Source organism: Apteryx mantelli, chromosome 1 (assembly GCF_036417845.1).
Source record: "Apteryx mantelli isolate bAptMan1 chromosome 1, bAptMan1.hap1, whole genome shotgun sequence".
Classification (NCBI taxonomy): domain Eukaryota; kingdom Metazoa; phylum Chordata; class Aves; order Apterygiformes; family Apterygidae; genus Apteryx; species Apteryx mantelli.
This window is the reverse complement of record NC_089978.1, coordinates 24,663,925-24,690,674: the sequence shown is the minus strand read 5'-3', so window position 1 is coordinate 24,690,674 and position 26,750 is coordinate 24,663,925. Positions and strand designations below refer to the sequence as shown.

The 26,750-nt window shown below is 40.5% G+C and overlaps 1 protein-coding gene across 1 annotated transcript in view; it reads left to right on the top strand.

Moving 5' to 3' along the window:
- The window catches only part of FLT3 (fms related receptor tyrosine kinase 3), a 36,254-nt gene extending 12,071 nt beyond the window's left edge, over positions 1 to 24,183 (top strand). Inside the window, exons 7-24 of the mRNA XM_067289847.1 lie at positions 193 to 332; positions 414 to 567; positions 5,247 to 5,412; positions 9,437 to 9,543; positions 11,521 to 11,632; positions 12,986 to 13,164; positions 14,887 to 14,999; positions 15,103 to 15,235; positions 15,327 to 15,431; positions 16,713 to 16,823; positions 18,775 to 18,928; positions 19,286 to 19,416; positions 19,805 to 19,929; positions 20,276 to 20,398; positions 21,041 to 21,152; positions 21,244 to 21,343; positions 22,727 to 22,832; positions 24,049 to 24,183. Of these exons, the coding sequence (XP_067145948.1) occupies positions 193 to 332; positions 414 to 567; positions 5,247 to 5,412; positions 9,437 to 9,543; positions 11,521 to 11,632; positions 12,986 to 13,164; positions 14,887 to 14,999; positions 15,103 to 15,235; positions 15,327 to 15,431; positions 16,713 to 16,823; positions 18,775 to 18,928; positions 19,286 to 19,416; positions 19,805 to 19,929; positions 20,276 to 20,398; positions 21,041 to 21,152; positions 21,244 to 21,343; positions 22,727 to 22,832; positions 24,049 to 24,183 (2,306 nt within the window). The remainder of the gene's footprint in view (positions 1 to 192; positions 333 to 413; positions 568 to 5,246; positions 5,413 to 9,436; positions 9,544 to 11,520; positions 11,633 to 12,985; positions 13,165 to 14,886; positions 15,000 to 15,102; positions 15,236 to 15,326; positions 15,432 to 16,712; positions 16,824 to 18,774; positions 18,929 to 19,285; positions 19,417 to 19,804; positions 19,930 to 20,275; positions 20,399 to 21,040; positions 21,153 to 21,243; positions 21,344 to 22,726; positions 22,833 to 24,048) is intronic.
- Positions 24,184 to 26,750: the final 2,567 nt, after the last annotated feature.

Below are 26,750 nucleotides of genomic sequence, written 5' to 3'. Positions count from 1 at the left end.
TAAACATTTGGTCTGAGTCATTTAAATCCACCAAATTTACTGATTTCATGTTTAGTGAGTAATTTTCCAACATCTAAGTATCTTTACAATATAGTAATAGATAGAGTTGGAAGAAAAAATCTTGATCTAAATAAGTATTTTTCCAGAGAGAGTAGCAGTTGTTGTTTCACTGGTTATGTATTCATTTTGTAGATTTAAATGAAAGACATGCAGCACCTTTACCTGAATTACTTCTTAAAGTTGGAGAACCATTGCTGATCAGATGCAGAGCTGTTTATCCTAATTACAGGTTCAGAATTAAATTATCATTTGAAAACAAAGAACTACAGCAGGTAAGAAGACAAGGCTTATTTTAAAATATGTATTATTGAGCACTAACAACTGATTAAATGCAAACCTCTGTTGAAAACTAGGATCGCCGTTTTGAAGGATTAGAATATCAAACAGATCACTCGGCGGTTCGGATTCAGTATGCCTTTGCTTCAGCAGCAGGAAGAAACGATAGTGGACATTACACCTGTTCTTCTACAGTACATCCAAATCAAACCGCTCTGATTACAGTTTTAGGTAATTCCAACCCCAAGTGTTAATTTTGTCCCATGGTTGGTTGTTTTGCTTTGTTTTCAGTGTGTCAGTTCTTTTCTTGCATGTATGCAGCATATGTTTATATTGATTTCTAAGATAAAATCCTATTTCCACTTACTGGAAGTCTAGGGAAGCCAAGAGATTAATCTCAACTGAGTTATTCAGGTACCTGAAGATGATACTTTTAGAAGTGAACTGAAATGTCACTATTTGGAAGACTAGTGATTCTTTCAATGTTATTTCTAGAAACACAGGCTGGGATTTTCCTCACATTTCTGTACGTAACTCCAGCATCCCCAGGAGTGTGTGGCTGGGAGCTCCCTGGGGGTTCCTGGACACAACAAGGTCCCGTCACTGTGCCATTCTGCCCTTCTTCACACCTCTCTTTGGGCTGAGGCCACTTGTGCCCTGCAAGTGGCTCTCCTCTCCGAAGGTATCTAAGGCCACCAACTCATATGTAGGCAGCTACAGCACAGATAAAAACAACCAGAGGTAAAACACTGCAGAAAACACATTTTCAGGAGTTGGTCAAGGATATAAAATGCTTGACCTGCCCTGCATTTTCATCTATTAATGCTCCATGTATTAGTCTGTCCACAGTCTGGAACGAGCAATGACTGGTGTCAAGTAATGTGAGACAGGACTGTCCTGTTATAACTCTAGTAGTGCAAGTGGGTTTTGAAAAGTTGTAGCCATGGCCTCAGTTGCCTCCTCACCACTTGCTCCCACTACATATCCCTTTACGCTCACATACAGGCACTTCCACCCCACCTGTGCTGTTCCCTCAGCAGGGCTGAGGTAATGCAGAGGGTCTTGCAGTCCTCTATCCCCTGCTCTGCAGTTTTGTAGGGTCCTTTCATATGCTAGTTACTGTAATACATGAGAGGACAGATCTGTATCAGGCCTGACCTGGGAAGGAACCAAATAATTGCAATGTTGCTTGCGGTGGGATCACTCTCTCACAAAACCCTGAAAAATGGGATCCAGAGAAAGCACCATTTCTTCTTATGGAGAAGGAAAAACTGACAAGTGGCCGTTTGAGTTTGGCAAGTCAAATTATTTATGGAAAAGTATATCTGGGAAAGAATTCTAGCTCACTAACTATGGAACCAATAACAGAAAAAAATCCAAACATTTGTGTTAATTATAGAAGCGCACAGAGATTATGAATAGCTAGTGATGACAGAACTAGCAAACTGCTATACAAAAGTGTGGCTACAGCTGAGACAGATATGAAGGAAAACCTGAAACTATAGAGAAAATAACTCCAGTGTTACTGGTTGTTCCACATCTTCTACTTTCCAGGCACCGAAGGGAACTATTTTCTTAGCACCAAGCTACAAAAGTCCTTATAATTTACAAAATCAAAAGCAAACCAAAGAAAACTTCATTCTGTTTAGGTAAAATATTAATTTAAAAGCAAGTAGTATTTAATTTAGTCCAGACCGGTATCAGCAGCAAACCTTGTTTCTCAGATAAAAAATAATATAATATACTAAACGTATCGTTTCCAGACCTTTCCCAATGTCTGGAAATAAGACATAAAAAAGAAACTTGTAGTCAGGGCCAAGCTGCTAAACTAGGCACAGTGACTAGGTCTCTGAGTGGCGTGCAAGGAGTCAGGGTGTACAGCCTCAAAAACTGAGCTTTCTGAGGCACTCACCACACGTTTGACCCTCGATGTAGTTGACCTTTGAGTTTACAACACCTAAGCTAGGCAGTGATAGGAAGTGAGAATACTTACCCCAGTCTCTCCAGAGTTGAGTTTCACAGTGCAATATCCTCTTTTCAGCTTCTGCCTACTACAGAGCAGGAACTTCTGTAGCAATTCACGGTAGCCAAGTATGATACCTGGCCATGTTTTCTACACACAGTTTCTTAGCAAACAGGAGGGTAAGTGGGAGGGGGTTGTGCAGAGATAGGGCAAAATCCTCCTCTTTCTTCATATTAGTGACCATAGCTCAGACATACTGGCTTCTTGGATCCCTACTAAACTATCAGCTTGAGTAGGTATCATATTGATGGGGGATGTTTGAATCTCTCTCCCTGGAGGGTTATATTTCTGAGTGATGTCATTTATAACTGAAGGGGTTGGAAATTACATGTACTATGTCTTTCTTAGGCAGCAGCATACAATTTTGTCTTCTTAACTTTTTTGACTAGGATACCATGGTGATTTTCTGTACCCTCCCTAAAATGCCTTATGCCAACAAAACCTGTGAGTGTTCATTGGCTTTGCTGATGAAAAAAATCAGTTTATTGGCTTACATGGTAGACTGCTGTGGGGGAATATTGCCATGCCTAGCTATCAGCTGTGCTTCTCTCTCCAAAGTTATAAGGGGACATCATGTGCAACACTTCAGATCCATCACAGCTTTTAGCCTAATGTACTAATGAAACCCTTTGTTGGTGTTGATTTGTGCTAACACTCCAGATTCACTTTCAGCAGTGATATGAGTTTCATTCAGTTGTTCTTATCATAGGGTAGCAGTCTCTGAAATGACCACTGGCTGGACAGGCAGAAGTCATAACCACTTTGCCCTAACTTTAAACCATCACTGTCCATGAGTCAGCAGCCATAGCTTCACTGGGAATGGTGGTAATGTAACTTTACAAAGAGAAAACCTTGTCTGCTTGGCTTACTCTGCATTGCCTAAGGAGCTTGGCCAACATAACTACATTTACAGGTGGTCTTCTAATGCCTAATAATGCCCTGCAGCCAGACAGCTCTGGTTTACTCTTTGCTACTTGATATTTCACCAACTTATCTCATTTTGTTTAGCTGGTTACATCAGGCAGGGTGGTTAGCCAACTTTAAAGCGCAACAGAGATCATGAGAACAGCTGCAGCTGCAAAGCCCTTCATGTCTGCTGTTCCTATATTCAGTTTCCATCAGCAGTGAATAAAGAGTTCTTAGTACTATCCAATCTTTATTCAGGAATATACAAGCTATTTTGCAACATGTTAAGTTTAAAGGCAAACACACAAATACACTAAATACAGAGACATGAAAGCTTCAATTCCAGTCTCAGGAATTTCAACTCACCTCTCTATCATTACGAAATAATCATGTTCACTATTTCTATGATAGAAAAACACTTAAACCTGCCAAAAAGTGGTCAGCCAAGCAAAAAATGTGCTATTTTCTTTCTGCTTCAGAAAGAAACTACTTTTTTTCTGAGTTCTTTTGCAGAGAAATGGCATACCCTGTTCCAGGCCCCTTCACACTCTGGAGAAAAAGCCTTTACACTTGGCAGATTGTGTTGCTAACAGTACACATTCAGATGACTTTCTGTCTGGAAAGATGAGGTCCAAAAGAGCATTCTAAAGATGAAGGTCCACATTATAAAAATCAGTAAGCCTTTAATATCAAAAAGGAGGAGAACAGGCATGAAAGGAATTGCTTCTTGTTTTAAAATACTGAACTTTTTTGTGGTTTCTGTGGGAATTTCCACATAGTATTTTTAAACCAAGATGTTAGAGAAAAAACATTGCAAATAATATAGAGTTACAACCAGAAGGAAAACACTCAAGAACTGTGTGAATACACAGTTCAGCAATGTTTCTACAGCTCAGTTTTTCACCATGAGGCTGACTAAACACTGGCACAGGGTGCCCAGATGTTGTGGAGTCTCCTTTCTTGGAGATACCCAAAACTCAGGTGGACAAGGCCCTGAGCCACCTGATCTAGCCAAGCTTGCTTTGAGCAGGGGGTGGACAGGAGACATGCAGAGGTCCCTTCCATCCTACATGATTCTGTGATTTTAACAGAGCTGATGCCTTTAGAAAGGCCTTCTTCCACTTTTATGTGCTGATCAGTCTCTTTGGGTGGGATTCGTTTCGCCTGGTGAGTCACCTAGCCCCAGCTGTGACCTAAGCTCCTTCAGCAGTCAGTAACAAGAGACAGACATTTCCAGAATTTACTTCAGTACATCTTTTTTGGAGGCTATTTTAGGATTAGATAAATTCAGACACGTCTCATTCCACAGAATGTAGCAGAGGTCCAAACTAAGAGTTTGGTGGGTCGCTGAACTTCAGACAGCTCCATTAGGTGAAACTAATCCCACCCTGATGGGGAAGTACCAGTGGCTCGTGATTCTCATACATTTTCAGAACACTTTTCCATGTTCCTGTAATCTTTCAGCAAATACTTCTAATTTAGATTGAGAAATAAAGGAGCAGCTATGAGATTCATTTGCAAAATCTTCAGCTTATTTCAGGGAAGGAGAAACAACTACAGTCAACATCTGATTATGCTGGCAGTGCTGCATGATTTCATTCCCTATTAAAGGAAAGCCAGGAGATGCAGGTGTTAGCACCTGGAACACATACCTAAAACAAAGTAATAATGGAACTGTTGGCCACAGCTCTGGAGGGTGGTCAGGGGAGAAATGGTTGGAAGGGCTCTGGGTCTGACCAAATCTGCAGCTCTAGCAGATTTTACACAGGCTCAGATCACCGGTCTGGAGCTGAACACAGTGACATCATTTCAATCCTATTTTGAAGCATTATCTTCTTTCTGATAAACAGGATGCCTTTTTGTGATGTAATACAGTGCTTTTTTTGCTTGTGATAACTAAAACTAAAAGCATACAGATATCAAAATTCCTCCATGAGGCAACAGAGTGTTTGTAACATAATACCAATTTTTTTTTTTTCAGAAAAGGGGTTTATAAACATAACGGACTCTAGAGAGGATTTTGAAATTGGTGAAGAAGAGTTTTGCTTTGAAGTTAATCTTACAGCATATCCAACCATTAGGTGCATGTGGCTATTTTCCCAAAAAACATTTCCATGTGAGCAAAGTTGCAGTGTGGATGGACTCAGGTACTTGAATATTTTGGTATAATTTCACAATGTTTCCTCCTTCTGTCTCCTTTGAACTGATTACTGTCCTTATTTCGTAATCTATTCATATTTTTAACAAATGGATGGGCCAAGTGATGAAGCAGTGTTACCAAAGGGTACTCAAACATTAATTTGGCTTTCAACGGCAGTTCATGTAGATAACTTACAGAATATTTTTTTCTCCATGTTATAACAAACCCCTTTATAAGTTATGCATCTCGCAACCCCTTTAGGTTATATGCATTTTGCTATTTGCTTTGTCCCTGACACAATTTTGCAGTTACAGATCTTTTGCAGTTCTCTGCCTGAAACACAAGTTCTACATGTTCCCCTTTTGTCATCCTGTTCTTGATGATGTTCCCAGTATCCTTCAAATAGCTAAAATCAAATCCAGGGCCCTGTAGTTTCCCAGGCCCTCTGTAGATCTATTAGGCTCTGTCTGTGCCACAGAAACATACCGTTCTGCTAATTACCCAGGTCATGTATTCTTCCGCTCTTGCAAAACATGTTTTGAATAAACCTGTTAGTTATCTACCTTTTCTGTTACTTCCTACAATGAAGTTCTGGCATGAATCCTGTTGAAGGTTAATGTTTTCTCCATTCCCTAGGCTTTCTAGTTTCTTGATAACATTATCTAATTTCCTTCAGAGTTTCTTTCAGAGTAGTCCCATAGCTTTCAAGGTAACAGATCTTATTCACCTTAATGAAAATAAAGCCATGCTGCTCTTTTAAAGTTTTAGCTTTAAAACTAGGCAGAGACAGGCAGGAGTTAATGCGTCTACATTGATTTCTTCCTTTGTATATTCTTAAACCTCTCTTATCATTTGCTTAAAACTGTCTTGCTAGCACTTTCTGTACTTTCTTTCCTTAGTGTTTTGGTATACTTGATTTTATCTGCTGGCTTGTCAAGTCATCTTTGCAACAGACTGGCCTTTTCATCTGGATCAGGTGGAGTGTTGGAGTCAGACCTTCACATGGTCCAGAGACAGCTCCGTTCAGATTGGCAAATTATCGTGTCCTGGCAATGGACACAGGAATTCTGTCCTTGCTGATAAAGCGAGGCCTGTCAGCAAACTTCGATAGCGTTTGATAACTGGGTTGGTGACTAAACTGCAATGCCTGATGTGGCCTAGGCAGATCTGTTCTTGTGGTCAAATCTGATTTTGGAAATGAAGTGTCACAGGACAGTCATGAGCATTTGCTCATCCTTGTCCAATAGATACCTCCGTCAAGCTGATAATGCCTAGTTTATTTGCTTTGCAGCTGGTATGGACTGTCTTTTCACTGAACAAGTGGGAGAGAGTTTTGCTTGGATGATTGGCAGCTGGTGGAAATTCAGTCCAGATAAGAAGAAGGTGCTATGGAATGGGCCAACAATAACAATTTTGGGAACTCTGCAATAGCTTAGGTAACCGCCATTAATCAGTAAGGTGCAGTTGCAGCACGGGCTGGAATTTATGAGTCACTTCAGATAGCCTTTTCAGCACAGAAATGACTCTTGCTTTCCTGAGTGGTGATCACCATCTGCTGGACAGGGAGAAGTCCAGCTGTGTCTCCCTAGTGCAGCGCATCCTGGGCTGGCTCAGCCCTGCACCAGGCTCCTGCTGCTTAACCACCCAAAGCATCACTTGAGCTTGACCTGGAAGCTGCTTCAAACAGACAGCTCAGCCATCCATCTGACTGTGGTGTTGATTAAGCACTTTTTTTCTTTTTTTAGGTTCATTTTAGTAGTTATACTTTGCATTTATTTAGCACTTTACATTTTCAAAGCACTACATAATTCAATACCTATGTAGGCAGCTAAGTTAATATCATTCTACTGATTTTATGGAAAAGTACGATAGGGAGAAAAGTACATGAATTTGGTTATTACTTAGTCAATACACAGCTACCCTCCACAGCTATCCTGTTTTGATTAAATACTAGCATTTTATAGACATATCTCACTTGAGAAAAATGAGTAGGGGTAGATATTTCATTCAGTTTGATAATGTCATCAGGAGCAGCAATGGGTAGTAAGGTGACAAGATTCTGCCTAAAATGTAACACTCCATGCTTGTAGTACAAATGTAGATTTGGATATGATTTTAAAGCAGAAAGTTTCTCAAAACAAAACAAAAAAAAAAGGTCATCACATACCTTAGCGTATTATGATTCTAATTTTGCATATTTTGGTTCACTTCTGAGTAATCCTGTGTCCCAACACTTCTACTTTGTTCCTTTCATATCCTTTTTCATTTCCTGTTTTTTCCCTTTTTTGATTTCTGCTATTTCCTTATCAAATAGTTCCTCCTGATTATAGATCATATTAAATGTCATTAATTAGCTTTGCTGCCTTCTTTAGTTTTTAACTTCAAGGGTTCATTTCTGTCAGTGTCCCTACATGTTATCAGAGATTCCTTCAGAACTTGAATTTTCTATGTGCTCTTGTTGTCTCTGTGTTTTAGGGCACTGTTGATTTTCACTTCCCTCCTGAGAGCAAATGAGTTTCCCTACACAAAATGACCTCTTTTAAATATATGGCTTGTTATCCCACATCCCCTTGTGTTTTTTATGTTTTCAGGTATCAACAACAACTTTTCATAAAATGAATTTGTCATTATTTCATTAGGACTTAATCCTTCAGACCTAGGATTTCAAAAGTGATGAATGATTTGTGGTTTCTCCTGTCTTAGGTATCCATTTTGAGACACCTTAGAACAGATCTGATTTTAAGAAATCTCTGAGTTCAGGCACATCTTTAAGGCCATTCCAAATGGAGACATTCAAAAGTCAATAATTATGTATGGAGATGTTGCCTTAGGCAGAAGGTGAAATTCCCAGTGACTCCAATGTGAGTTTTCTTCCTTTGGAAATGCAAGGTGGTGCTTGGTTTCTTAATTCACTCATATGTATCTTGTTTAATAAGAAACACCCTGTTTTTAGGTTTCTTGTTCAAACCTCGTTATTGCTTTCTCTTACACCACAGATTACCAGTATGGGCTGTCTTTTTTCTGCCTGTTACAGACTCCCTGATATGTCTGCTTGCCTTTAATGCTAAAAGCTAGTGAAGGTTTTGTAGCCCTATGCTCTCAACCAAAACATCTGCCCCCAAAATGCCAGCAACCAAATTCTTCTTAAGTGCTATTCTAATATCCGTAAACTGTCAAAAGCTGCCTTTCAAATCTGAAAACAATCCTGACAAAAATAACCTGGTGAAAAAGAATGGAAATAGGATGCCCTCTCCATAAGATGATATATTGCCTCTTTCCTGTCCCATAAACCAGTAATTCAACAGGTCAGTCATGCCTGAATCTCTAGGTTTCCCTTGTCCTCTGTCTCTAACTTTTGCCCACAGACTTGTTAGGACTCTGCCCTCACCATTTTGATTGTCTCAAGCCTCTTCCTGCATGGTTTGGGTCTCGGTTTGCTACCATCCGTCTGGCCAAAGGCCGTAGGGATTAGTAGAAGGCCATCCTTCTTCCTGCAGAAATACTTGACAGTTGGTGCTTTGTCTTACAGATGTTGAACTTTTGATGAAGATTTAATTTCTGAGTATCCATCAGCTCTTTCCTTTCAGAGAGGTTGATCTTGTATAAGCCTATCTGTTTCATTGTTATCTCCTAGTACTATTTATTGTATAGGCTAGAAGCTCACATCAAAATCTTTTGTGGAGCAGAGCATTTGATTCCTTTGCCACACTTAGCATCTGTACCAGGATGCATTATAGACCTTGTCTTTCGATGGATTTGTTACAAAATCACAGCCTTACAGCCCAGATGCACTCCAGGAACTACAAGGCAAATTGCAGAATGAAATTGATACTGCAGGAAAAACATGTCCTCTCATTAAGGCAGTAACATTTGGGGATTTATATTGTTTAACGAGAAATAATTTAGTCTGGATTCTTCGTTAGAAGATGTTGAATTGTTTCAAACATAATCTTCACTGCAGTCTTCACTGCATCTAAAATCATGCTCAAGAGAATCTTTTGTCCTTTTCCTTCCTTCTCTTTGTTCCACAGCATTTCTTCAAAGTTCTGCAACCATCAGCACCAGCCTGGGGTATATGTGTTTTATGCAGAAAATGATGATACAATCATGACGAAAAAATTCACTTTGTATGTGAGAAGTAAGTGCAAAAAAAAATCCTTATAAAGATTTGGCAAAGTCTGGAGGTGAGAATCTTGATCTCTTTGGTGTCTCTCACTAGGGATTTTGCCACTAATGTAAATGGAACTACTACATTGTTTTTACATGTATTCCCTTGCCTTTTGCTATGTCTTACAACAGAGGAGATATAATTAAATGTTCATTTTCTCCAACCCTTTTGGACTAAGGTGACTGAACCAGATTCCAGAGTGATCTCTGACTAGATATTGAATAAGGTTGTCTTTTGTTTTTAAAAATACATATATACTTGAGTATCTGAGCATTCAATTGAATATCTGTTTTCACCAACAGTAAGGCACTTTCCTAACATCTCTCATTTAGGTGCTTTGAATTGTACCTTATATAATCAAGTCCCATATTCTCTGTAAAAACTCTTTGACTTCCTGTACCACATGTCAGGGGGCAGCAAGATAGCCTAATTGAATGCATACAACTAGATCACTTGAGATATCCATACAATTAATATAATAAGATGTGAACTCCCAGTGAGAAAGGTTGGGGCTTGGGTTTTAAAATGCGAAATAACTCTAGCCTATCAGCAAAGGTGACTTTGCTCTCAGTGAGTATCCTCAGGGCCTGTTTCATCTCTGGTCCTGGTTTGCCCGAGGGGAGCACAGGATCTGTCCCAGGATTCTGAGAAAGATCTTTGGGGTGCTATTTTCTCCCAGGTTTTCACTGATATCTGGGATTTGTCCTGGCTACTCTTCTTCAGTGGACCCCAGGAGTTGCCACAGGAGATCAAGAGACAAGGAGACCTCAGTCCCAGCCTTGGTCCCAGACCAGATGTTGGTTTGAGTTAAATAACGCCACATTGGGGATGTGGTCTCCATCACATACCCTGTTAACCAGAAGCCCTGTATTGGGGTCACGCAGCCTCACACAGAAAGCCTGTTCTCCATCCCTAACCAACACAGGAGGCAGGACCCATAAACACTTAGCATCCTTCTCCAGCACCACTCCCTGGATTTCAGTAGTGCAGTGTAGACATGAAGAGAATCACTTTTTTTGTCTTGCATTCCTTCATTTTTAATAATAAAGCCATGTAAATGAAGTGGGGAATGCCAAGGAAGACTACCCTTAACAAATCTGAGGAAGAAGCGTTTGTTTGTTTTTTTACTCCTCCCTTTAATCTGCCATCGACAGTGAAGACAGAATAAGAGAAATTAGTCATATACTGAGAAAATGAACATTTCTTAGGAAAGCCACAAAGCCTATGAGGCCTGTGAAATACAGCGACATTGCTACAAAGAGTCAGAAAGTGGGACTGCTGTAGTGACCACGTGAATGGTGGAAATATAAAGTGAGAAGAAACAGTTATACTCATTAGGTGTTAGCATCCTATAGTCCATTTGTGGCATTTTTTTTCCTAATGACATTTGTTAGTTAATCCAGTTAGTCTGCAGACCCTTTGACATGCAATACATATGTTAGGTCTTGCATGCTCCTGCCCATGATTTGCAGATGTGCACAGCCTTGTCCAGCGTTCTCGGTTATCTCAGTTTTGCCTGACTGCAGCATCTTGCCATTGCTTTAGGTTAATGAGCTACAATACAGCGATCCCCTATGCACATTTTGTATGAACAAGACAGAATTTGGCTCTTGACAGAGTCCCAGGGCACAGAGCTTGTTCTGAGTTGCAAAAGCAGAAGTCGGGACTTCTAATTTTGGCTCTGCCACTGTTTGGCTCTGGCTGCCCGTACACAGAAGTGGGTGCTCTCCTTGGCTCACCCACACTCCTGTCCCACAGAACCGATGCACAGGGACTGGAGGAAGCAGGGGAACTGAGGTCTGCACCAGCTCACATGGACTTGCGGGTGGGTTATTTTGGAAACACAGGGCAGATCTTGGTCTTAGCAGATGTAACATCATCATATAAACATGATGGTTTTAGTCACTGAAGTGTTGATGAAAACTGTCTTGTATTATCTTGTTGCAGGGAAACCTAAAGTAACCATGCAGTTAACATTCAAGCAGATCTCCTGCATTTCTGACAGTTACCCTGCCTCATCCTGGATTTGGAGGAACTGTCCTGAACTGAATTCATCTAAGTAAATAATTTTCTTTCCCTTGGTTTCATTGCAAGGACTGTATCTGAGCTATCCTTGACTAAATGAAGACTGGCCTGTAACAAGCTAGGTGTAAAATGCACTCTTGTTCACTTGTAAAATGGGAAATTGTGGCCCAATCTACAGGGACCCGAATCACCAAAACTAGGGAAAGTTCTCAATTTTTTTTGTTGGAATCAAATTAAATCTATCTAAGTGTGTATTTAGGCTCTTTACACTGAAACAAACCCCACTGGGTCTATATCAACAGTTAGGGGGTTACACAGTCCCACATAAGTTTTTCTCTTGGTCTGTCAAAGTTACAAGACATTCAGGAAATGTATCAAAAAGCTTTGGGTGATACATCTGTACAGTGACCTGAAGTTCATTACAGTACAGTTAGTGAGAATGTTTTCAGTGAAGTTAGTGAGAGTGTTTCCACTTCCTCTATTTATTAAAGGCAATGAATCAGGCACTAGTATTTCAGGGAAGCTGAGGAGGCTTTAAGCTGTTTAATGAATTCTGCAGTTTTTATTTTTAGATACGCCAAAAAAAAATAATAATCTCACAGTTGTAGAAAAGTACTAAGTCAAATTACCTTCTGGAAGATTATGAATGAGTCTTCAAGTATTTTAAATAGATTAAAAAAAAATCTGGACAATTTTCTCATCCATACTTCTGCAAAGTCTTCCTAACATCAATCTATTTGTGCAGAAATGGAAGAGGAAGAAAACATCCAGCTTGTGAATTTAAAATACTCCTTAAAACAGCCTTCTGTAAAAATAAATAAAAATTACTATAACATTTCTTTTCCTGGGAACTTCCACATGTAGAAGCTAATTCTATGTGTAGAGCTGAATAAATTCTGTGTATTTACTTATGGACACTGGTGGAACATGGGAGTAGCTCAGTGGATGGGAGGCAGAGAGCCCATTCCGCCCCTGCCCATGCTGCCATGCCCATCACGCTCTCACACGGGAAAAAGTGGCGTACCAGGAGCCGCAGCAGGAACCAGACCAGTGGCTTTAAGCAGTGATGGGCAGGGCTCCCTGATGTGTCGTACTGACCAAGACACAGCAGCAGGTAAATTGGTGTAACTCTACTGAGATCTGTTGGGTTGCAGCAGCTGAGCCTTTAACCCCAAATACCTCCAAATCACCTGCGCTTGGCACCAGGGAATTAAAAGTGAGACTGGCAACTACTCTTAAATCTCACTCTAATAGTGACAAATAAAACCCACGCCCATCCATCCATCCTCCCAACACAGATATAAGACACATTTTGTAACTACCCACCTTCCCCCATGAAAATGCCAGCATGAGCCCAAAATCAGAACTGGCCTCCTTTCTTTTTCAGCTGTACAGAAGAAATCACTGAGGGGATTCAGAACTTCTTGCCAGAGAGGAGATCCCTGGGGTCATGGATTTCAAGCAGTACTTTAGATATAAAAGAGACAGCAACAACCTTCTCTGTTGAGTGCTGCGCAAAAAATTCCGTTGGTTCAGCCTGTGAAAAGAGTTTCATTAACCTGTCAGGTACTGTAAGCCAGTGTTTTAGCACAGGCTTTCTCAAGTTTATTAAAGATGGCAAAAGAGAACTTACGGTAATATTTATCTGGCTAACTAGCTGACAACACAGTGGCTGTTGCAGGTAAAATGCAAGCACTGTGCATACAACATGTGGAATGGTGGATGAATGATGGATATGTGTCTCTTTTCTTCAGTCTCAAAGCAAGGGCCTCACCCATTAAACCAGCAGAAATTTCACAAGAACAGGAACTGCAGGATGGAGCCAAGGCAAAGTTGGGGCCTGCTTTTTTATTTTTTCTTTGTAATCCCTACCTGAAACCTAGAGGCATCAGCTTTGGAAAAAGCTGAAGCTGCTTAGGTAGCTGGTGCCAGGTGTTTGCTCTTGTTCTTCTCCTGGAGCTCACTACAGTGCTACCATGCTGCCCAAAATGGGCCACGGGAGCTCTGCTCAGCCCACAGAGGTCGTTCTGCACCTGCTGCACAGACAGTCTGTGCTTGAGAAACAGAGAGGGGGAACTGGGGTGAGGCCTCCTTCAACTGCTGTAGGCAGGTAGCAAAAGACTAAGCCCTGGTTTGTGAACTGTTGTGCAGCCTCTCCTTTTTTAGGGGACACAAGAGATTCTTTCCTTGTTGAATAAGAAAAGGCAATATGATTATTTGTTTGTGTACTTTATATTTGTAACACCGTATACATTCCATAGGGCAAAGCATTTCAGCTATGGGAAACGTGCTGTTGCACTTGGGAAACGTTAGAAAGATATTTGTGTTATTCATTCGGAACAAGGGATTTCCTTTGTCATGGAGGGACAAGCTGTTCTCTGCTTTTGACCACAGCTGATAGAAGCTCTGCCCATAACTGAGAGAGGTTCCCTGGAAATGCGTCCCAGGCTCCCTGTGTGATCCCAGAGAGGATATAGGAGCTACTGGATCTTGAACTTTGGAAGACAGGCAACAACTATAAAAGAAGAGAAGAAAGCACAAAGTTTTCTGAGAAACTCTCACCTGCTTTCCCTTGGAGGATTACTGGTAGTGGAAGGGGGAAAATGCAAAGAATTCAAATTTAGGACCCTTTCCTTTGTTTCTGGGGTCAGGCAGAGAAAGCAGCAGGCCTGGGCCAGGGCAGTGACTTGCAGCAGGACAGGCTGCAGGGGAGCAGAGAGTGACAAACGTCATCAGCTGCTGCTGCCTTCCTGAATAGGCCATGATATGAACACAGGCCTCGTGTAAACATTTCACCTACCCACCTGTGCCTTCTTATGTCCTTGGCTAGATAAGCAAGTTCCTTGCTGAGCAGCAGAGCAATGCTCTGAGCAGGTTTTGTATAGCCAGTCTGCAGATAAATGGTGCTTTGGTATCTAACATATATGTCTTGGGGGAAGGCACACGGAGAGAGGAAAGAGAAATGAGCAGAAGAAGAAGCACTTATTCCTCTGTTTATGCTCACAAAGCCCAATCCATGGAACACAGCAGTGGCTCAATACGCTTAGATTTATTGGTTCATATAACACTTTTTTGTAATGAAAATAAATGTCAGAATTACCCAGCACTTAACAAGTCCTGCCCAGTTCCTTGCATTGCATGTGGCTTTATCTCATTTACAGTGTTGAGGAGGCTCAGCTGTGAGAGGACTGCAATTTGGCAGAACTGATAAAACCACAATGGGTTTCCTTACACCTTTAGCTTTACACACACTCTGATTCACTGTTTAGTAATGTGTATCTTTTAAAGTTGCAGGAGCTGTTTCTTCCCCCCTGGATAATGCTGCATTCTATGCCTCTGCTGGATTTTTCCTCTTATTTATTGCCTTTTTGCTTTTACTCATTTTTCATAAATACAAAAAGGTAAAAGCAGACATAAATACTTGCCCCTTCTTTTGCCTTTTGTTTTTACCAAGCAATTTCTTCTTCTCTAAGACTTAATCAACTTTTTCTTTTTTTTTCAAAGCAATTCAGATATGAAAGCCAGTTGCAAATGATACAGATGATAGGCCCATCGGATAACGAGTACATCTACATTGACTTCAGTGAATTTGAGTATGATCTCAAATGGGAATTTCCCAGAGAAAATCTGGAATTTGGTGAGCAATCCACAAGGTAAAGCATGCTGCTGGAGTAGCACAGCCTGTGCTGTACCAGTTACAAATAACATTGGCATATTTTGTTTTGTAGGGCAGGTCCTTGGCTCTGGGGCTTTTGGGAAAGTGGTGAACGCAACAGCTTATGGAATTAGCAAGGCGGGAGATTCAGTCCAAGTTGCAGTCAAAATGCTGAAAGGTATGATAAACTCTGCCTTTCACAAGCAGTGATGTGTTTTAGTGGCTCTGAAGCAGAAGCAGTGCTGGAAATCCCTTCAAGTACAGACTTTTATCAGTTGTATCTCACAAAGCTTGGTTTCTCCTTCAAATATTTCAGTTCTAAAAGGTACCACTGCAGAGTATTCTTAGTGCAACATGTTGTGTTTTGTCCTACACCTCAGTGAAGATCTGTGTTGTGTGGGGATGGTTGGAGCTATGCTGATCTAAAAAGGAAGAATGTCACTTTGTAGTGCAAATTAGCCTGGGTGGTTACACTCGTGTCTCTGTCCCAAGATCCCTTTTCTTGTAGGGCTGTCTAGCTGTTGCACTCCTTTTAGCTACCTAACACTGTTATCTTGCCTCCTTTATCCGAGCTAGCTTGTTTGCAAAACTTTCAGCACATCTTCCTGCAGCCTTTTCTTCCTGGCTAAGCAAAATAATTTCTTTCTATCCTTCCTTGTAGGTCAGGCTTCTTAAATCTCTAATACTCCTTCCTGCTCTGCTCTGGCCTCCCTCCAGACCGTCTTCACCTCTCATAAAAGCAGTGTGCATGAGTGAGCCTCCCTGGCTCCAAGCCGAACAGGAATGTTACTGACTGAGTCTCACATACCACTGTCCTGGTAATATGTAGGAGACTGAGCCTCTGCTGCAGCACCAACACTTTGGTGACCCATATCCCCAAGCAGTCCCTTGCTGCCAGCCCTGCTTGCCAGCCTCCATACCCTGTTTGCACATGTGCATTAAATTTACTCTTCCTTCATCCATGGCTTTGCAGTCATCTGTATGGAATTCCATCATCTGGATTGTTTTGGCCCATGTCTCCAATTCACTGAGACAATCCTAAAGCTATTAGTGAAAACAGGATGGCCTTCTTAGCTGTTGAAATACAACCTCTTGTGTGCCATACAACTGAGGAGAAATCTTTTTTCCCTTAGCATTTCTCTCCCACAGGCTTCACTGACATTTTTTCTGCACTTGTGACAACCTTACTTACGCTACTCTCATTCCTTGCCGGCCTAAGAATGACAGATACTAACATTTTAGAATTGCTTTCCCAAGCATAAAAAGATCCACCCCCCACCTTATCTTCCATGTTTGACTTAATTTTTATACTATACCACAATTTTCTAGGATGTTCCTAAACCTATTGTCAGGTCAATTAATTTGATAGGAAGACTTGCACTTGACAAAGCATCGCAATAATGGTGTTTTGAATTCTTTGCTGGAGGTTTACAAGTCTGTGATGTTACTACCTTTACAGAAAAATCTGACACTTCAGAAAAAGAAGCTCTGATGTCTGAGCTGAAAATGATGACTCACATTGGAAGCCATGAAAACATTGTGAACCTGCTAGGAGCTTGCACTGCATCAGGTAACTAGCAATTATGGAAAGGTACCAATTAAAATCATCAAACTAATGAGGACTCCTGAACAGAAGTATCAAAAATTGACCATTGATAGCAGTGTTAAAAATATCCAAGTCATAACAAAATATGTATCCCTCGGGCTGCTGCTCCCCTCTTCTCCCTGCACTCTCTCTTTTCCTTCTCTTCCCAAACAATTTTGTTGTTCTCTCTGGCCTAAAATAAGCTAAGGATGACATGAAAGCAAAGTTAAGGCCTTGTGTGTGTACAAAAATGAATTCTTTCTAATTGTACTGACATGCAGTGATACAATAGTCTTTCAACGAAAGAGGTTTTCCTTGAGCAGAGATAATGGCACTAATACAGGCCAGTTCTTTAAGAGAAAAGGAAAAACACCTCTTGTGTAAGGTACCTTTGTACCCACATAATTATTTTCACATAAGAAATCATAGTTCAAAAAAGAAAACAAAATCATATTCCTTATCAAACTGTGAAGTTGTAGAAAATGACCAAGGGAATGACATGAATGGAAAGAAAATGAAGAGTAGGAAAAAATAGAGAAAGAAAAAAGAGGGAACAGAATAATGAAAAGAGAGACAACTTTTCAAAGGGATTGAGTGTAAAAATAAAATGAAGATGGGAAGAACTGAGCAAAGAAGGGCTAGGAGGAAAGTAACAGGATATTATCATTAATTAATTATTGTGTTTCTTGCCATATCATTGAAGCAATGTACAAACATAGTTCCTGTGCCAGGAACTCCCAGTCTAGCTAGTCTAGCAGTGCACAGGAGTGGGAGGAAAAGGTCTAAGGATTTTACTCAGGGTTCGTCCATGACATGGATCGTAATACCTGAGTTTTATTAAGTCAGAAAGAGCAAAGGTATCAGCTACGTCTAGTTTCCCTGGTGTGCATCAATAGCAATACTGTCACACAAAGACACATGAGGCATAAGAGAAAAGCAGACAACTAGATCATGACTGGTGTTGAAATTACATAGCAAGTTTCCAGGCAATAGCTGACGCTGCCTTCTGCAGCACCCTACAAGATGTGATCATGTAGGCTGGAGAGCTGCAGGGAGTGTGTGCTCACTCTGGCAGGGTAGGACAGCAATGCTTTCAGTCACGTCCAAATCCCATGTACAAAAACACTTACATTGTCATCCTTCCTCTGAAAAAATTTACATTTTTTTTTCCTGGTGTGCCTTATCTTGCTTGGCAGGGAACCTTCTGGCAGGAATATCCACAATTTGTGTTTGGTCTTTCTCAGCCAGAAGCGGTGATGTCAATGTAAGACTTTGCAGGGTGGTGTGTGACCACTCTGAGCACTTCTAGGGCCTTTCACTCTGCTGGCTGGTAATGGCTTGCTTCCAGGCCTGTCTGGTCAGGGAACTGGAGTTATTTTTCTTTTCTTTAGAAAGTAGCCTGACCAGTGCTCCACTCGGACACATTCCTTTGTAAGGTCCTTCTCCCCTTTAGATCCCATCAGCAAAAACACTCAAGTCCTAAGTGGCCTTCAGGAAGAAAAGGATATTTCTAGAGCATTAAGCTAATGCAGGTAAATGAAAGGGATTAATTTAAGTCAAATGCCGCCAATTCAGACCACCAATTCAATTAGCAGGGTGTCATCTTTTGCTCTAACCATGAGTGGTTTAGATATTATGGTGCATCTTCATAGCCTTTGCTCTCTTCCCCAATGCCATTAGTTTGGGGAGGTCTCTTTGTGCTTTCATAGGGATTTGCAATCCATCTTGGGCAATGTACCAGAGGCAACATTCAGTTACACAAATTTTCCAAAGGGACACCCCACAAGTCAATCAGTACAGGTTATTTACCTGGAAAAGGAAGATGGTTGGGATGTTTAATACAGATTAATCCTGGGAGAAGGTGAGGCCTTATTAGGGCTTTAATGGGGAGACTGCTATAGATAGTAGGAGGCATTTACATTTCAAATTATTTCAGGACCAATCTACTTGATATTTGAATACTGTTGCTATGGTGACCTTCTGAACTACTTACGGAGCAAGAGAGAAAAATTTCATTGGACACTGACAGATATCTTTAAACAGCACAACTTCAGCTTTTACCACAATATCCATTTGGATCAAAATTCCAGGTAAAGCATTCAGCAACAGTTTAATAGCTCATGAAGCTACTATCACTTTTTAAGCTATGTTCTCAGCTCTGGTATAAACTGGTATAATTACTGAATTCTTTAAGAGCTGCCTTCATATACTACAACAACCAAGGCCTAGGGAGGAACTGAGATTTGATCTCTTTGTAATGAAGTTCTCACTCAACTGCAAGAGACAAGAAATCTCTTGTTTATGTTTCCAATTTTGAGAAGACCCATGTCTGTGCCCAGACTCTTAATAGAAATAGCTGATAATGCTTTTCATTGTAAAACAGTTTACATTTAGCGGATTATGTTATCCACTATATGTAATGTTTGAAAATGTGTCACCCTCTCCAGAAAGGGAACTCCACTAAAATATAGTGTGAATATGACTCTAAGCAGAGAAGATGACTTTGGAATCACACAACCAAGTGAAAACATAAATGTGGTTTCTGGATCAAATGGAATCATGCTGTATTCTGAGGAAGGTAAGAGATTAATTGCTGTTATCTCTAATAATTCTAACTATTACTATTGTATTTACCATATTATTGATCTAGCCAGACTAGATTTAGTGTCACAGGAGGCCCCTTTCTGTCTTATGTCTCTCTTCACTTCCGATAGAAATTTTGTTGGAGAAGGATTCAGCAATGTTTAAGACCTCAGCCTTATGTTTCTGATGATGCTAAACGTGGCATTTGAGTATGAAAATACCCTTTGCTTCAGTTTGTGTCTGAGCAAAAGATGAAAAAGATGGATGCTCTTTGTCATGTTATTCTTGGTAGCATCATGTAAAAACTCCTTTAACAGTTAATAGAATTAAACAGAGAGCAAGGAAGCCCGTGGAAAACTTGTACTCCCGGTTATTTTTTACAGATGAAATTAAACATACAGACAGACAGATGGATGAAGAAGAGGATTTTAATGTGCTCACTTTTGAAGACCTTCTTTGCTTCTCATATCAAGTTGCCAAAGGAATGGAGTTTCTTGAGTCCAAATTGGTATGGTTAAGGGTAGAAAATTGTTTAAATAGAAAAGGTGGCAAAAACAGATCAGTTTAGTGAAAAGCAGATCGAGGAACAGAGCCACGCAGTGGCAGGCTTGAAGACTAGATTGCAATTTTAGACATGGCCCTGTGCAAGAAGTGTGCATTGCACACTTCCTTCTGCTCTGGCCCCATGCCTTGCCGTGAGCAACTGGGGGACCATCCAGCTTGCTCATTCATAAAGTAGTTGGAGTGGAAGAAGGTACCAGTTCACAGAGCTCTGCATGAAACCATGAGCCAAGGAAATTCTTTCCTTCTGTTATGAAATGCTGCAGAACATTAACCCATATTTTCTCTGTAAGTGCATTCATAGAGACCTTGCTGCCCGGAATATATTAGTGACCCGTGGAAAAGTAGTGAAAATATCTGACTTTGGCCTTGCCAGAGATGTAATGAATGACTCCAACTACATCGTCAGGGGCAATGTAAGTTCCTTCCTGCTCTTTATTTTTCATGCCATTTTAAGAGTGATAAGGAATCAAGATGGTGAAGCTTTTCATTCTCAGATTTTTGTTAGCTTTATAGATATCTGTATAGACAGTGCAGAAATCTTACTTTTCCTGCGTTTGGCAAATACAAATTCTTGGCGTATAATTAACCAAATCAAAATAGTAATAGCATTGTAAATGAGATGGTACTCATGTCCTTTCAAAAGTACACTGAAATCTATTGATGGAAAATGCTGGGTATTGTTTACTGTTACAGAAAATTACAGCATAGGGACAATAGCATATGTGTGGGGTATGCCAGATCCTCCATGAATATAAAGAAGTACAGTGTGGACATCTCCATCTGAGCTGCTCCCTCTAGAAGTCAGAGATGTGAAATAGGTTCTTCTAAAGCACAGCTTTTTTTCTCCCTAAATAGTCATCTAAAATGAGTCAGATGAACTGCTCTTAGTGCCTATTTCTCTCCATATAGGGAATTTAGAGGGATTACTTAAGAGAGGCCCAGCTTTTCACTTAGTGAACATGAATTGATTCTGTTCAAGCAGTGAGAACTACAGTGAGTCATCTAGATAGACTGTGTCAAAACATGACTTGACATCCTTTCCCCTGTCTGTACAGGCTCGCTTACCGGTTAAATGGATGGCTCCTGAAAGCTTATTCGAAAGGACGTACACAATGAAGAGTGATGTCTGGTCCTATGGAATATTACTATGGGAAATATTCTCTTTGGGTATGTTCTGTAACACAGCAAAAGAACTCTGCTTGTCTTTGTTGTCTTTTGAATTTTTGAATTAACGCATATTCTCCAATATTTTCCGTAGGTGTAAATCCCTATCCTGGTATTCAGGTTGATACCAACTTCTACAAATTAATTCAAAGTGGATTTAAAATGGACCGACCATATTATGCTACAAAAGATATGTGAGTGTATTTTCTGAATGGTGCATAGCATGGGGATTTAGGTTTACTTGGTCACTGTTTTTATGACTTTTTATTTATTATACACTGTTCCCTGTTTAAAAAAGTTTCAACAGTTGAGATTATCTTCTTCCAACTCTGAAAAAGGCTTCTTGATCATGCAGGTTTTGTCCTAAAGTAGAAATGATTAACACTCAAGATTATGTATCTTTGAAAGGACTAATTTATTATCTGTGTTCAGTTGTGCCTTTCTTTCTCAGAGAACTTCTAATTTTCAGATTAAACAAGATTTTTTACATTTTCTTCTTTTTCCAGAAGCAATGCTATATCATATTCATTTTAGATATCAACTAAATCGTTGGTAAATTTTCTCTCCATTTTTTTTTAATTGAGCTTTAGCATCTTTCATTCAATTCCAGCAATCTAGGGATCTTGTTAGGAAAAAAAAAATGCAAAGGAAGATCTGGAGGGAGATGATGTTCCTGTGTTTTCAGTGAAAAAATGCTTTCCAGACTGCTTCTCAGTCTCTATATGACTCCAGTTGCCCTGATGGGTTCTGCCTAGAGAAGGACTCCTAGGGGACAAACTGAAAGAGGAGGTGGCAGGGAGCTATGAGACCTGGAGCATGGAGGAAAGGGGAGGACTTTGGGTTTTCTGAGATCTTCTGGCAGACATTTACAGAAACAGCCTAGAGACTTGGTGCCTTGATGTAGCACTATTGTGTTCTAAGGTTCTCCACATAGAGACTGCAATGTCATTAGAGGTGCAGATCTATCTGACGGTGCCTGGAAACCCACAAAGGATTGCTGTGGGGCTTATAAATACCAGGGAAGCTATTGACATAAGTCTGCAAAGGACTTCTGCAGATAGGCATTGTATTGGTTGGAACTGTAAAGTCTCTAAGGTGGTATTTCAACTTCAGAAAGATTTTTGCAAGGTCAAATTCTATAAAGAGATTCACTGTGAAAAAGTGACTCTGTGCAGTGTCTCTTTAAAGAGACTTCACTATCCCCAAGATGAGGCAGTCCACAAGGAGCAGATTTGGCCTCAGAGTCAGACAGGAATTGTCTTCCAATCATTTTCTATACGGAAGCTGGAAAAAAATGTTAGCATGCCAGGAAGTGTCAGCCAGGGTGAAATCCTGGCCATATTTTAATTAGCAGGATTTTGCTAGGGGCTCCAGCGAAGCCGCGTTCTTAGTTTGACCCTTTTTCCTCTTCTTTCTTTATGTTTTTCTTAGGTGCAACACACTCTAATCTGGACTCTTTTTATAAAATGGTTCTGGTGCCTCGTAATTCCCACCAAACTTCCACCTTTCCATGCAGTCACTTACTGTAGACTCCAACAGCTAATATGTTTCTGTTTATCACCTTTTTGCTCCTGCAGCTATTACATAATGCAGTCCTGCTGGGCGCTTGACTCCAGGAAAAGACCCTCTTTTTCTTGGCTAGTTTCCTCTCTTGCCTGTCAGCTGGCTGAGGCAGAAGGAGCAGTAAGTAAACATGGAAAGAAGAAAAATGTTTTGTAGCCCCGTAGACCACAATGAGCTTTAGTGGGTGCTGTAGTACATTTGTAAGTGGGCGCCCAAAACTCTGGCTCTTTCAGGAGAAAGGGAGTCTTCTGGTTTCCATTCAAGTGCACCATTGTGTTATGGAATTATTCCCCATGGGTCTATTTAAAACTTTGGGGAAACTTCTGCAAGAGCATTTGTGCGTTGCCATCAGAAGGAAGGGTGACATCCCTGATGAGATTTTATTTCCTGCCATTGTCTGCACCATGACTCTGGGTGGCTAAAATCTCTCTCCCTGTGCCCACAGAATTGTGCTTTTTTAATGCAGAAGCCAGTGCAGTTGGCTTTGGTAATGCTGATAGCTACCAGGTGGGAGGAGCTGAGCCTAGGTCATGTTCCAGGGATCTCAGAGGTGGGGACACTGCAGGTATGTGCTGCCCACGTCCTCAGAGAGCAATGGCCAAATGTCATTCTCAGATGTTACCAACTGCCACATTTTGTCTGGAGGGTCAAAAAATAAGCAGGATCTGAGGAACCATATTCTGTCCTTACTGGACTCACATCTCCTCCTCAAAGAAGACAGACAATTCCTTTCAAAACTACAGATTCCTTTCTGGTTGTCTACTCTGGACTAGACACACTATTTCTCAATACACAGTGTCCTTGTTAACCTTTTGGCATGGCGGGTGGTTATAAATGACTCTGGTCTTTGCAGCCTATTAGGCTGCCAGAAGCTGTCAACCATACAGGGTCTGTTCTCCTGCTCCCAACAGATACACAGGGTTTGTGTGCTGGGCAGGGGCTGCATGCGCTCCTGTCCGTATGACCACTGCCAATGTCAGTCAACTCTGGTAACACTAAGGGGCTCCCTGTTTGCTTGTCAAATGATGGGCAACTTTGATGATGCATTGTAGTTAGAACAAAATCAGTGCTTGCTGTCCCATGTCCTTTCTCAACCCCACTCTTTTTGGCCAGATAAGATCCATTTCACTTAACCAGTTGTCTGGACTGTGTTTAGAGTCAGTGAGAAGTAACGGGCAGGTCTGAGTGTGGCTATCCCACAGTGTGCAGGGATGTCTCCTTCAAGAGGAGATGGGCTGTACCTTACAAGTGCAGGTTTCTCAAGGAGAAAAACCATTCTCTATGCACAGCACATAATAACAGAAGATATAATTTATTTTCTCTTCCCAAATTGTAGGTTTACCAAAATACGGAGAAAAGCGTTTCTACACACAGTTCCAATTACAAAAATAAAACACGTGTAAGCAGGGATGAGGAATCTCTCCTATCTACAATTCTGCCCCCGAATGAAGACTCTCAGGTTGAACAATAATCCAGGGTCTGGATTTATCTTGGTATTTTCATAAACTCTGTGTAGCATAAATATTTTATATCACCACTAAGAAAGAAAATGTTACCAGCTGCTGCTGTATCCCCATTTCTTATGGTCCAGTCCATATTTCTATTATTTTGAGGAGAAGCCACAAAAATTCGTTTTTTTGAGCTCAGCCAATGCATCTATTGCAAGACAAAAGCAGTTGTCTTTTTGCTGCTTCTTTACAACTGGAAATTTCTTATTTCTAGTTTTATGTAAACTGTATCTAATCAATGTGTTGAATTCAGACTGTTCTTGCCAAATTGCAAGAAAACACATGAATATCCATGATGTTTTAATCAACATTTACAAACATGGGCTATGTATCTAAAGAAAAATGGTGTTATTTTCAGAAGTGCTACACACATCTTGATCTCGAGATGCCAGTGAATGCTGGAAATAAAGCCATTTAAGTAGCTAACTCTAGATGCACTAGTTTTAAAATATCAGCCTTGTTTCTCAAAGATCTATAAATGTGAGTGTGCATGACCATCTTATCCTGAACATTTCAGTTCCTGTAAAGCGCCTGATAGATGTCCAGTTCAGGTGAGTTGATTTCATCTAGCTTTAAGTACTTGGGCGGGCTCTGGTCCTCCAGGCTGTATTTTATATTCACTGATAAGAGTTAGACACTTTCAGGGAGTGATTCCTTCTGCCTAAAAATCTAAAACATGCAGGAGGAATGACGTTTGAAGATGATATTCTGCCTCCTTGATCTAGAAAATTCAGATGACTGGCTCTGACTGGAAGTCTCACTTCCACTGAGTTACAGCTAATTCTACCCTTTGGGCTTTGCATGTTTTAATGACAAATACAAAATTTTAATTTTAAAGAAATTATCCTCAGTAGCAACTTAAACGTGTAACATCGTCACTCCCAGCTGCTAGAAGTCTCAGCCTGGGTGTATGAACCCCACTGCAATAAGATGAGAGTATGCCTCTCTAACTTTCTCTTGGACTATAATCAGAGGCTTGACAGTTTTTACTATAGATAAAAAGACACATTATTTTCCTGATGGTGTTTTGAGGATTTATAAATACAGCTTTCATAATGACTAACAGGATACGTTCGTATTCCAGTGAATCAAGATGAGAATATATTGGTTAATAGTTTTCTTCTCTATTACGTGTTACCAAATGCTAGCCATGATTAGGACTTCCAGTGGCAATTGTAATAACAATAATTGTTTGGGTGGAATATGCTACCATATAAATTGAACTGCTCTTTACTAACATTGTCTGAAAATAATTAATGTTTTAAAACAGCAATTATGAATTGTATATTTTGGTTAACATTGCTGAACTATCAATAAATCATTGCTTTTTTATCGGATACAAACTGCTGAAGAATAATTTGCAAATATAAAAATAGAAATAATACTTTAACACTGCATTTTCTGGAAAGTATGTATGAACTTTTAACATATTTCTAAAACACTGTTTCAAAATGTTCAGCAAAGAGATGTCACTGTTTAGAATTGTTAACACAGTGCCTGCAGCAGCTGAAAAGAGAGAGTTGAGTGTCTTGTGCAGACATGAGTTTTCAGCCCTTCTAGCCTTCAGAGCTAGAGAAGCTAAGTGCTGAACTGTTTGCATCCAAGCTTAAGTTGGCCTTGGAAGCTAAGCAGATGAGAGCTTGATTCACACCTCGGTGGAGGAACAGATAGGATTCCCAAGTGCTTTAAGACAAGCCAAGGAGTTGTGTCAAATGTTTTTCCACAAGATAAAAAAAAATAGTCGACAGAGATCATTTGACCTCATCATCACTACTGAGCTAAGACTCGGGAATAAAAAAACAAATAGAGAACCTCAAAGCCTAATACATACCACTCATGATGCACATGTAAAAAAGCAGCTTAGGCAAGACTATGACCAATGAAGAAATGCAATGAGGAGAAAGAACTTCTTGTTCTGCCTGGACACTCAGAGGATTGTGTGTCTGCTTCTCCACCGAGCAGAGTGGGGGGGGGAACAAAGCTACAGGAGGTACACAGTGGGAAATCACATCTTTTAGGAGCACATTCCCTTCCCGGCCTGCTTCAAACACAACTTAGCAAAGCATCAGACCATTAACAATGTTTGTGCAGAGCCATAGTGAGTGCTGCTTAAGGAGCAGCTTTGTGATTCTTGCAGGAAAATGGCCACGTTTCTCTCATTAAGATCCAGACTCCTAGCCTGTGTCTCCAGGAGCAGCTTCTGTGGAGAAAGTGCTAAATTCCCCCTGTAATCAATGGAAAGAGGTGAGCTTGTCTGAAGACCTCCAACTGAGATGCCATTAGCCTAAATTAGATGCATTAAGTCAGGCAGAGACTGACAAAAATTCAGTAATCATTAAGCAAAAAGAGCAAGAATAGAAGGGATTCGGCTGCAGTTAATATCTGGTAAAAAATCAGCTAAAACTGCTAAATCATAAGGGGCGCCGCACTCTCCTTGAAGGAGGGAAGGAAAGGGAAGGGAAAAGGGGGGAAGGAAGGAGAGGGAGGAAGGAAGGAAGGGGACAGAAAGAGGAAAGAAAAAAGGAAAGAA